General features: G+C 43.2%; 2 protein-coding genes across 3 annotated transcripts in view; one reads left to right on the top strand and one right to left on the bottom strand.

The window, feature by feature from the left end:
- The window catches only part of rnf144aa (ring finger protein 144aa), a 30,712-nt gene extending 23,636 nt beyond the window's left edge, over positions 1-7,076 (bottom strand). The window contains exon 1 of one of the 2 annotated variants that reach the window (XM_020085166.2): positions 6,503-7,076. The gene's annotated coding sequence lies outside the window, so the exon portion shown is untranslated. The remainder of the gene's footprint in view (positions 1-6,502) is intronic. The other variant, XM_069535671.1, reaches the window with a different exon arrangement.
- cmpk2 (cytidine monophosphate (UMP-CMP) kinase 2, mitochondrial) lies at positions 4,832-12,510 on the top strand. Its single transcript, XM_069535729.1, is given in 9 exon segments — positions 4,832-4,882; positions 8,824-8,907; positions 9,191-9,295; positions 9,297-9,312; positions 9,651-9,689; positions 9,692-9,765; positions 9,767-9,781; positions 10,068-10,295; positions 11,815-12,510. Coding segments are annotated over 9 exon segments (759 nt in total). The 3' UTR covers positions 11,962-12,510.
- Positions 12,511-12,806: the final 296 nt, after the last annotated feature.

Raw genomic sequence — 12,806 nt, 5'->3', positions numbered from 1 at the left:
GACAGGCATTCTGTTTTTGGTGTCGGAACCCGACCTGAAGATGAATACTAATGGTTTTCAAGACAAATGAGTTCTATGACGTGCAGGCAAATGCTTAACAAAACTCTACAATGACAATGGTTGTTTTTATAATGTCAAATTTTGGAATAATAATGGAAATGATGCTTTAATAATCAGGACGTTAGTTGCACTGTGACAGTTTGGGTGGAAGTTACTTAAAACAGGGTCTGAACACATGAATAAAAACATGCAATTTCCTTTTTCTTTTCCATGAAATGAGATTTGAGATAAGCATATTCTCGTGGCTAACTCTACAGCAAGTTTACAGCATGCGCCGATGCACTTCAGTTTAACAGTGATTGATAGACACTGTAAATGGAGATGTGAGATCTTTCTCTCAGATCTGTCATGAGAACACTACATAGTTGGTGCTGCGCTCATGAGTGTGACTGCTGCATGCTGAGGACTGCAGTCTGGACATCTGGACAATAAGAGTTCTCATGGTCAGAGAGAGAGAGCCACTGCAACAGAGAGACACTCAGAGTCTTAATCTGTGGGTTACGATGGCGCTCTCACCGGCGGTGGGATAAACAATTCACAAGCAATTTCAGTAATCTCAGAGTTAGAGCAATTCAGACCAAACAAAAGGGCACAGACTGGAGAATTTCATATGCCAGTATCTCATGCACCCACTTTTGCCTGCTCATTCCTTGCAATCTCTCCGTGGCAGACATGTCAACAAATCATCTCCCACAGAATGGATTGCTCACACCACATGCACCTTTAGCACATTCTGTCTCTCACTTTATGTTCTGCCCTGCAGCCCTTATCTTCCTCGCTCTGGGTGAGCCACTGTCACAGCCCCTCGGCCCCTTCAGAGCAGAATGGGAGGGAGGAAGCCAGAAGCGACAAAAGGAAATGCGTTGACATCCTGTTGTTTGTTGCTGATGCACTGAGGATGTAAATTATTGTAGATGACGAGGACAAATGCACGTTAATGGCCAAACATATTTCCTGTAGGAGGAATGTGCTGCAACTTCAGACAAGATGCCAATTCACAAACAGATACAACAATATAAAAAATGGAAACGTGCAGCAATAAATGCACATTCGCTCAACACAACGGAAGTTCTCTAGGGCCTCTAGGGGGAGCACTGAGTGGAACAGCTTGAGCTTTGACCTGAGGGTCAGGAAACAGACGTACGGAGCAGACGAGACTGTGAGAGAGAAGGCTGAAGTGAAGAGGCAAAACAAAAAGGGTACATATTTATTTTCACGTGGTTCTTGTGACCTTTTAAAATGTGGAAATATAGTGTAATTTCATCCTAAACATTTGTGAAGTCTTTAATCATGGCCAAATATGTGGTTTTATAATGTGTTTTGCGAGGTCACAGCAATCTTTGACGACCACATTCTAATCAGTTCATTCTGGAGTCCAAGTGGACGTTTGTGCCAAATGTAATAAAATCTCCTCCAGGTGTTACCGATGCGTGGGTTCACAAGAACAGGCTGGGTGTGAGATCACAGTAACCTTGACCTTCAAACAACAAATTATAATGAGATCACCCTTGACGCCAAGCGAACGCTGGTGCCAAATTTAGGGAGATTCCCTTTGAAATTCTCACGAGATTGGGATGGACGGAAAGAGATCTCAGAAACATGATATCTCCAGGGACAGAGCCACAAAAACATAAGAGACTAAGTGGAGCTGCTATGAGAGAACCACTCACCAACACATGATGAATTAGTTTACTAGGAAACCACAAAATAATTAGCAGTTGTTATTTAAAAGTAAAAGTATTATTTTCAGAAGCTGGACCCTTTCAGAAGCTGGTTACCTTTTCTAAGGCCCTGACGTGATTAAAGGTGAATTGATGAATCACTGAATGCACTGACCATGTTTTCTATTGGTAACTGTGGCATTCTCTGCTCAACTGATTCTTGCATGAGGTCCATTGTTGTTGTCACTGCACTTAGAAGTCACACTAGTTATTTTGTTGCATTTTTAAACACAACAACACTATTTTTCTATTGTGCATTGTCATGGTTGTGTGTATCCAAATCAACCATGACTGAAATCTTGATTATGATAGAACTGCAGGCTGCAGGTACACTGAGAAGTAAAGAGAGTCTCCAGGTCTTAGATTGTTACTATATTTCAAATATTAGACCAAGTGCTAACACGATCATTTTATACAAGCATATGCCCAAACAAAGACAGCAGGCTGCAACGTCACACGTCCAAATCTCTCCAGAACTTGATGTAGCCACTGTGCCGTTCATCCGTGCCTTCTTCCCCCGCAGGCATTAGCTCGTGCTTCACTCCACGCCAGGTTGCTGTAGCTTTTTTTTTTTTTTTTTGGCTCACCACCGGCACTCCCAGATCCCGGCCTACCGCCTGACTCATCTACCTCTACTTCAGTTAGTGGTTTCGGGCATTTCTGAGGGTGACTCTCGTCAGAGTACGGGACTGAACGTGTTGTATTCTGCTGTTGTCATGTGTAGGTGGAGGCAGACATAGTAAGAGCGAAGGGTTTGGCTTATTCCCAGTAATCCGTGGGAGCCACACAAATATCTAAAATTGACATATTTTAGAAAGCAAGAATTTTCTGTGTCCTGTAAAACTACATTATAGCTGTGTTGGAAATCACCACACAATGATGTTACATCTTCTACACTGGAGCCATTTTTTGCAGTTATCAGTTAAACAGAAACAAAAACAGCAGAATTACAGTTACAGTTCTTAAAAACATTGTTATGTCTCTCATGAGGGAGGCAGAGTGCGGATGGATGATGCTTGAAGGCAGCTCAACAATGGCTATTTGTTTCAGCCTCTGAAGAAGATGAACACATAATAGTGAGATCATAGGGCAAAACAAAAAACAGGGTGTTCATTCTGAGGTTTTTTTTCTTGACTGAAGTGATTTGGCCTCATTGCATTGTTTTGTGTGGAATTCACTCGATCCCAACGACTTGCTGCACATTGCACATTCCTGAAATGCTAACTCTTGGAGAGCATCTGGTGGGTCAGCAGAATCCGTGGTTCATTTATTGCGCAACAACGGCTCACTTTACGAGCCCTACCTGTCGGAAAGAATGAAAAGTAAAATGCCAAAGCATCCATCTGGAAGGAGCGCAGAGTGTACATGATGCTCTGGTAACAATCCCTCATGATGCCGTCTCTAACTGGCTAAATGCACGCCATGACGAGCAATCTCTGAGCAATGATCGTTTTCAGGAGCTATTTCGAGGTAGTGAGTACAACCCTCACACACAGTAAAGCCTGGACAAAGGCACCACCCTGAACACACACACTCACAACACCCTGCTGAAATGGCATTTAAGCTGTTGCATAATCCTTAGCAACCGAACTGCACACAGGCAGACAGCAACCCCCGAAATCAGATTACAGCAAAATGACTTGTTCTCCAGACAAGTCGATGTCACCACAATAAAAGAGCGGTAACTTGCTCTGCCAAATGCCTTTAGAAACTGCACTTACTTAACCATGGAGCTTTTAAATTTAGTGTTGTCTTTTCCTCACAGACCCTCCTGAAGTGAAACCACCCTAACAAGATGTTACAGGTAACAAGTAACTGACAGTAATTGACTCCTAATTACTGGGTACGTGTATTTAAACTGAATGGGTGTCGCATTTCTAGCTCATCTCTGTCTCAGGGTAATCTGCTTAACATGAGGTGAGGCTGTGTGATTTAGAGCTGATCAGGGTTCTTGCACTTCCTGAACCAGACAGAGGATCCACATCAGGATCTGGGCATTTGCCTCAGACTCACTCAGGTCTGGAAAAACAAGGTCATTTTCGCAGACACATGTTTTGTGATAAGACCAGAATGTGAACTGACACCCTGAGACTGAAGGACCAGAGGGTTGAGCCTGACCTGAAGATGTCAAATTTCATTTGACAAAGAAAAGGCTTGATATTTTACAGTTTAACACAGAAGTCCGCCAACGCCCAACAGTCCCCTTAAGAAACCACACACACATCCTCTAGATCTGGATTTTTATTTTGGTCTGCACCAAATGCACTCATACATATCAGAACCCAAAAGAAGTCAAATTCTTTTTTATCAAGCTCATTATTCTGAAATCAGCGAAAAACATCCAAAATCCTGGGGCCGCACCCCCGTTCGGTATCCTCACCAACATTAAATCAGTTCTTCCATGACTCGTATCGCAGCCTTCTACCAAGTTTCGTGGAAAGCTGTGCAGTATTTATTAACGCAATCCAGCTAAATAACATAAAATGTAGACAAAAACTTCTTGAATAAATATCATTTTTGGATGTAAAATATAAACATAAAGGATTGATCGTGTGTTCACTCCTTGTAGACTGGAATGGCACGGCGAGTTCTGGGCATCATAACCTCATTCCTCCTCACTCTTAAGTAAACAACATCTCCACGTTCCTCTGGGAGCCGGCCGACTGCCGCCGGTCACTCAGAGGAATGTTTTGCTGTTTTGCACTCAACGTTTTTCCCTTGTTTTCAGCAAATCTGTAACAGGGGACAGCTTGATGCATTTATTCCCATATGGGAGCAGACTGTTTCTGAGAAGAATGGAAAAAGTTAATCACTACATCACCTGTGAAATAAACAAGTTTCACTGTAGCTGCTTTCAGACGAGCATGGAAGGAGATTTTTTCCTGATGTGTGTGAGTCTGTTGCCTCAAATGTTTTCTGGAACTTTTCCTGGCAAGCCCAAGTAAAATGTGATGAGTGGGTGTGTTGATGATGTTTTGAAACATGCAGGACGACAATCTGGAGGAACACAAAATCCTCAGAATGAAAAAGAGGCATCATGCACGTAGAAGATGCCGACGAGGGCGTCAACTTGGAAAGACAACGAGATTCAAGAGCTTTTGGTGAGAAGGGCCGACGCTGCTCTTCAGGTGCTCGAAACAAAAACACTCAAATTCTCCGCAGCAATATTTTCATGTCACGTCCTGCCTCTTGCATGCTCTCTCTTGAAGGTTCTGTAAAACGCTCCTGAAGTTCTGAACGTGTCTGACCCGAATGATCTCCTGCTGCGTTATTCATATGTCAAAGGTAAACTCCTGGAAACGTCGAGATACAACTATCCTCGTGTTCATGTCACTAAACAGCTTTCGATCGAGTGTGTTTCATTGAGCAGCTGCTGCCGTACGTCGGGAAGCATGAAACTGGAGAGAGAATCAATAGCGGACAATCAGGAGGACCTTAATCGTTTATAACAGGATGGAGCCCATATGTGCTCTTCTTTTGAATGAATGCAGTTTATGAACCTGGCACAGAGACAAACCAGGCTTTTAAAGGCATCATGTGGAAGTGAAACACTTTTTCATATCGACACTTGACAGTAAATGGACGTTAGGACGCTGACAAGGGCTTGGATTCATTTTCTGAAAGAGACAGAGGAAAAAAAACACCTCACTGTCGGTGTGTCTGTAAAGTACAAAAATGTGAGCCTTCCTGAGAACATCAGAACACCATGTACAGGTATGATGCATATCAGCAATTCGACTTTAATGTAACACACACACCTCAGAGTCTTGGCCCGTCACAGGACCGCTGTATTTCCACCAGCCCAGTTCTATAGTTATATCTATAATCTGCCTGTACCCTGAGGGGGACCTGCTGCTTAAAATGGAACGAGCAGGGCGCAGACAGTGACCTTTCAGAGCTCAGTGGAGCCATCCGCTCTGAGCATGTAATGCTCCGAGTTCAGATGCAACACTGTGCAGCTGCCGTGCAGAAAACAAATAGAAGCAAGAAATGTTTCCACGATTGCACGTAAGAATTCACAGCTGCCAGAGAGTGGGTGAGGCTGAAAGTCAGGTTAGAGTCTGGTTTAGGGCCAGGGTTAGAGTCAGGATATTGCCAAGATAGAGCCGGGTTAGAATCAGATTAGAGTCCAATTTAGAGTCAGCGTTAGAGTCAAGTTTACTGCCAGGTTAAGAGTCAGGATATTGCAAGGATAGAGCCGGGTTAGAGTCAGGTTTAGAATAAATGTAAACTTCAATTTAGATTCTGGTTTAGGGTCAGGGTTAAAGCCTGGGTTAGAGTCTGAATAAAGTCAGGTTTACAGTCAGGTTAGAGCAAAGTTCACAGTCAGGTTAGAGTCTGAATACAGTCAGAATAGAGTCAGGTTTACAGTCAGGTTCACAGTCAGGTTAGAGCCAGAATAAAGTCAGGTTTACAGTCAGGTTAGAGTCAGGTTAGAGTCAGGTTTACAGTCAGGTTCACAGTCAGGTTAGAGCCAGAATAAAGTCAGGTTTACAGTCAGGTTAGAGTCAGGTTAGAGTCAGGTTTACAGTCAGGTTAGAGCCAGGTTAGAGTCAGGTTAGAGTCAGGTTAGAGTCAGGTTAGAGCCCTGTTTAGAGTCATGATGAGTTCCTGTAATAACGAGGAAATGGCGAAAACAAGCACAGACAGCTCTTTATAACTCACAGTGATCACAGCGTGTCACAGGGAAGAAGAACAGAGGAAGAGAATAAAACCTTTACCTTGCTTTCTGAGATAACGCCGTCTTGATGGTGTAACCTCAGCAAGGGTTGAAAAGATGATCTCCTCAATTGGATTAACGAAGACGGGCCAGGCAGTCAGAAGGAGCAGGAGAAGAAGAAGAAGGAGGAGGAGGAGGAGGGTTTCTCTGAAGGGGTGATGCCCATGTTCACGATGAGCTCCTCCGCTGTCTGGGTGGAAACATTTGACCCGCTACTGTCGCCTGCAGCGCCTCGGATCAGGCCCCGGTGAGACACTGACAACCATCGGTGGAAGACACAAGCACACCGCAGATGAACAGGCTGCAGCGGCACTCTCTCCTCTATCTGCCCGGCCCCACACGGTTGTTTGTGCACCGGGACATCGGTCTGTGCTCGATCCGAGAACAGTGCGCGGCGTCCGGCCGTCACTCCAACACACGGACCCGTGCGTAATAAAGCTGCGGCCTGTTGACGCGCAGGGATCCGGGGGGTCGGTGTGTTTACCTCCGCACCGCTGCTGCCGCTCTGCTCCGGAGGAGATCAGCTGCTCCGCACTGGAGAGACGCCATTTGTCCGTGAGAGGCCGCTCTGTGCTGCCGCCCACAGGACACAGCAGCAACTGCAGCCCTTTGCACAAGCGACAGCGCACCCTGCTGGTAGAACACGGAAAACGTGTTTTTCTGCTGTTCACTCAACATCGACTCGTTTATAAACACGTCAGGACATCATGGTTGCATTAGTGATAATCGTGAGTTATGACGTAATATATAGCATTGGGACAGCTGAATTATCATAAATCCAGTAATTCTTTATCAAAAATAAATACAATAAAAATATGTGCACAATAATAATTACAAAAATCTTAACAAAAAGGTGGGCAATGGATTGAAGTTATTTTATCAGCCACGTAACCTGAAACTCTAGTGGTTCCTTCACAGTACAGTGATCATACAGTGTGTTACTACCTCCCTCTAGTGGTGCATGTCCTTATTTTCTGCTTTTAAATCATGGATCAATACATTCAACCTACAATACAAAGCAGATGGATGGAATTTAGTTTTTGGTGCTAAAAAAAAGTTACTTATTTCAGCATTTCTCTACAGATGTAGAGATATACTGTCTTCAGTAAAACCACCAGAACTACTTTCTACCAAGGTAATTTTCCATAGTGAAATTGGACAATTTTCACAGATTTCAGAGAATAGTATTTGGATCTTGATGAAAAAAAATCAGGCATATTCAGGGGGACTGATATTAAAGAGTGTGTTCAAGTTAGAGCAGATTCAAATAAAAATTTGGTTCTATTGAAGTTAAATGTGGTTTTCCTTGGCGTAGATGGGAACTCTTCTGAGTGCCATTCTGAATCAACATGATTTAATTTGCCTTCATTGAAAAAGGATGGATGCAGGACTCTCAGAGGAAATTTCAAAACTACAGGAAGCTGAGATAAAGGGTAATGTCCTGAGTTTAGTGTCAGTATTTATGCCGATCACTTGATAGAAACACCAATACTTTCTCAGATGCAGGGTTCTGAGGTGGAGAAATGTGGCACTTCGCTATAACTAAATAATCTAAGATTAAATAAAATTAAGTAAAAGCATAATAAAATATTATTTTAGCATGTCATTGTGTCTATTATTTTCTCTTTTATACTGGATACATGTCAGGAAACACATAATTTCATTTCTCACATTCGTAAATAGCTTTTTATTGTGTACAATTAGACTGACCTTTAAATCAGCATAGAGTGTGTGTGTGTGTGTGTGTGTGTGTGTGTTTAGAATTATACTTGTGTGTAGGGAAGCATTACATTTTGGACTTTCCTTCTGTGTATGGCCTTGTCTGGAAGACGATCAGATAAATGCAGAGCAGGGAGCAGATGCAGTTGTAGAACTGCAGCAGCAGCAGCTTTGCAGACACGACCACAGAGAGACCATCTTTAAACTGATCATATCACACCTGCTCTGTTCGCACGGTAGATGTGATGCATGTTAAATAGAAAGCTGCAGAGTGGAGAGAAATAAGATCAATCGCCTGAGCTACTCAAATGTTTCACTCTCCAAACGTGAGAAAATGAAACTCATTCTGGTGTTTAGTGTGAAGCTTGGTAAAATGACAGAATGTGAAGCTGATGTCATGTTTTGTAGTGTTATTCCTCCAGATGCTTGCCTCCCTGTGTGATTTGTCTCATGACCTTACTCTGCTTTATTTCTGTCACCAAGGAGTTTATGTTTTCGTCTGCGTTTGACTATTGAAAATGGTGAAAATCCAGATCCAGAGTGGATGGGATGTGTTCGACACACAAGGTGAACAAGGTCACCTGCAGCCATGTTGAGAGCTAGTTGACGGAAATATCTGAGGATTACCATGTTCCCTCAGAGGGGCCAGAATATCACACATCTGCTATCAGCATCATTAACTCTGATGTTTTATACATTTTTTCTAGAGGCACATGAAGCCTTAAAACGGTTACATAAACAAATAGTGTAGAAAACAGAATACTGCAGCTTCAACTGTATCATGTAGAGAACTGGGGCGCTCATGTGCTAGAGGAAGGTATAGCAGTGTAAACCAAGTAGCCCTTCTGTCAATGTATCACTGCCAGGTGGTCCACAGAAGTGTGTGTTCGTGTATCTCTCTCTCTCTCTTCCTCCCTCCCTCCCTCCCTCCCTCCCTCACAGCAGCAAACTGATTCTGTCTGTTCTGCAGTGTGGTGACATCATCCCAGAAGCGAAGGCTGCACCGGAGCTGCTGCCCAGCAGAGCGGAGGCCAGAAGTAAACCAGACTTCCCTGTCATTGTCATAGAGAGAGAGAGGCCTGGACGCCACAGGTTAATGCCATTAAATAAATATAAGATCAGTTTTGATGTATAGACGTCTCGCTAAAGTGATGGCCGGCCGTTCCCTGTTCAAGCTATTATCTGCCAGCGAGCTTTGCCTAATGGGATATCACATATCATGACCTCAGTGAAGTTACATCACTGTGAAAGATGGTTGATTTAATAGTTCACTCATCCAATTTGTTTTACAAACTTCAGGAAAATAGGTGAGAAAGAAGTCGAGTCGACTCATGAGATAAAAGCAGAAGGAAAAATCACAAGTTTGATCTTTTATGCTCTGAAAATCTATGTGTTGCTTCTTTTTCTGGGAGGTGACATTCCCATCACAGGTAAGACGATTCTGAGGGATATTCAGGGGCCTGTTCTACTGTGTCCCCTCTCCAGTGTCTGTCCCCCTGGTGGGCCTGCTTTGATCAGAGACCACCCCTCACCCGCAGGGCCTTCCCCCGCTCTGGGGAACTAAATCTTAGCATAAGAAACAGACCAGCGGGGCATGAAGACACCTGTCATCGCTGACAGGGAAAGCCAGCTGAGATGTTGCAGGTATAGAGTCTAGTTTCGTGACCTTTTTTTCTCTTGTAGGAAGTTGAGGAGGAAACAGGGGACAACAGAACTCCCTCAGCAGGGATCTAGACTTACAACTCGATATCTAACATTTTGTCCTAGTCTAGCAACGAAGCTTGTCACCCAATAACACAGCCATCCATCATTCACCCTTCAAACCACCATCCACTATCTGTCCCCAGACTACGGCACAGCGAGGTAGCTCAGAGTACACCATTGCCACAGCAGTGAACGAATCCACTGTGCAGTCTTCCAGCTGTGTACGGAGGTGTACTGTGCACCTGGCGGGGGGGGGGCTGTTCCAGCTCAGCCTGGTGGTCTTACTCACTCTGGATGCTGTGGAGAGGAGGCTGAGAGGCCAAAGAATGACTGAAGAGGACCAAGAGCTGGATCACAAGCTGCTGCTCAGAGTCAGGTGAAATAGTTGGATGGTGATATCTTGCATACCTGAAAGTTTACATTTTAAAAAATTGGGTATTTAAAGCTCTGCAAAGGGCTGATAAATAATTCATGAATTTACTCTTCAATAATTAAATAAGTGAAATGTCAGAAATGTCCATCATGATTTCTCATAAACCCAACATGATGTCTTCAAATTACTTACGTGCTTCCGACAGACACCAGACACATTAAATTTACAAAGCACAGCAATAAATTCTTGAGGTTAAGAGCCCTTTTATTTGAATTTCAAATGATTAATCGATCCTAATTGAAAGGATTTCTACTTCATTTTCTGGCATTGGACTCATCAATTAATAGACCTATTATCACTAATACTGTGATTATTTTTTTTATTCCAGTGGGGGGAAAAAATCTAGCTGTAATGAACTGTAATGTTCCTGATACAAGCTGAGTAAAAAATCCTGAAACATGTGGAATTGCACATGAATCAAGTGTTTCAGCAAAAAGTGACCACAGTTTTGAATAAAAATCACCCTGTTTTTCAGGATATTGTAAAATAAATTGTAAAATAAAAAGTTCTGATAATGTAGGATTGCTTTACAACCACATATTTATCTAAGTGAGGTCCATTACATGATACCCACAGAAAAGAAGAGAGGGAAAACACACTTCTTTATGTGACGTGTGGTTGGATGTTTCGCAGTCTGCGATGAAGTAAAGTTCCTTGCGAGTGTGAAAACATGAAACCACAGATGGGTACAAACTGTACAGCACGTTTCACTGAGTCAGGTCAGCTCCGTCTTAGTCTGATCCATCAAACACTTAACAATCAATTACTCTCTCGTGGGGGAAGCAGCTGATGAGAAAGAACAGGTGATTAGTTGCTGAGCTGTTGTGCTCCATTAAGCTGACCAAAACTCGAAGGCACTGCCGGCCCAGTTAGTCTCTGCACGCAGACAGGTCGATGGCTACTTTCATTCATCCTCTGGCCTGACATAATGGCCTTTCCACATGGGACAGCCAGATGTTGGGCCAGCAGAATTAGAAAATGCAGGGAGTCGACTGCCTGCCGCTGAGAGAGTGAGAGATTCTGCAGACTTAGTCAATCACTATCATGAGGACTATTCTTCATTTGTCTCTGGGAGCGGCTGCACACGGAGCCATCTGTGTTGTTTCTCCTACTGTATTTCTCAGTTTACCAAAACTGTGGACTGTCAGCGTCCTCTGACTTGTTCTGTAAACAGATTATGCAGCATAATGTCTGACTTTGTTTGTGTGTCTGTTCCTGCACTGATCTTTACATAAGGACCATTTGAAGCATAGACCCTACAGAATGAGGACACTTTTGGAAAGTGAGGACATTTTGACCAGTCCTCACTTCAACAATGGGCTGTTTGAGGGTGAAGACTTGATTTCAGGGTTAAGGGTTAGAATTAGGGTTAGGGTTAGGCATTTAGTTTGAATGGTAAAGGTTAAGGTAAGGGGCCAGGGAATATATTATGTCATTTAGTGTCCTCACTAAGATAGAAGGACAAACGTGTGTGTGTTTGTGTGTCTGCACAGGCTTACTGGAAGATCAGCGGCCCAGCTTGCATCACTGTGGATGCTAGTCCTTCCTCAGACAAAGTGCTTCAACAAGTGCTGTTTTTAATTAGGGGCAAATGCCACTTGTAAACAGTTCTCCATCTCCCCTGCTGTCGGCCAAGCATCAAGTGGACGCGGTACCTCTTCTCCCCACTGGGTGCCAGTAAGATGTTGTGAATGTGAGACGGACGGGAGCGAGGAGGAGAAGATGCTGTTTGGAATGAGTAAAGGTTGAATGGCCAGGGGCCAGAAACTCATGCTACAATCAGAAATACATATTCATGTAGACTCACACACAGACACACACACGCACAAGTATTGTCGCGAAGAGGTGTGCATGAACTGACACTGAGGAAATGGGTTGAAGCAAAAATATAACACGCAAAAATCATTTAAGTTCACAAACAAACAACATCCAATACAGAGTAAACCATCAAAATTTAAACATAGAAATAACAAGAGTAGAGCCCACACCAAGACACAACAGTCCCCTAATGAAACCACATTCAAGTTCACTGGATCCAGATTTTTACTTTGATCTGCATCAAATTTCACATTAGTCCCCGAAACATGGCTGATTGAGTTTTTCATCAAGATGACTGGTTCTCAGAGAAATCTACAAAAATGTAAAAAAGATAAATAAACGCCCTGTAATGTTAAAGAAAGTGAAAAAAAGTTTTTTTGGGATCCACACCAACATTTAATGGGTCCTCTCCTGACACATACACAATTCTTCCGCTAAGTTATAAGGTAATCCTCTCAGTAATTTTTTTGCGTAAACCTGCTCACAACCTGGAAATGACACTAAATCTGATTGTCATCTTTCTTTAAGTCTTTCATAAGCCGCCTAAGTTGGTTATTTAAACCTGTGTGTACCATGAGTGAACACGTGAACACATTGTTTTCCATATTCAAAATGAAACGGAGTGAAGTGA

Source organism: Paralichthys olivaceus, chromosome 12 (genome assembly GCF_024713975.1).
Source record: "Paralichthys olivaceus isolate ysfri-2021 chromosome 12, ASM2471397v2, whole genome shotgun sequence".
Taxonomy (NCBI): domain Eukaryota; kingdom Metazoa; phylum Chordata; class Actinopteri; order Pleuronectiformes; family Paralichthyidae; genus Paralichthys; species Paralichthys olivaceus.
The sequence above is the reverse complement of the archived record's forward strand: the minus strand, read 5'-3'. Positions and strand labels throughout refer to the sequence as shown.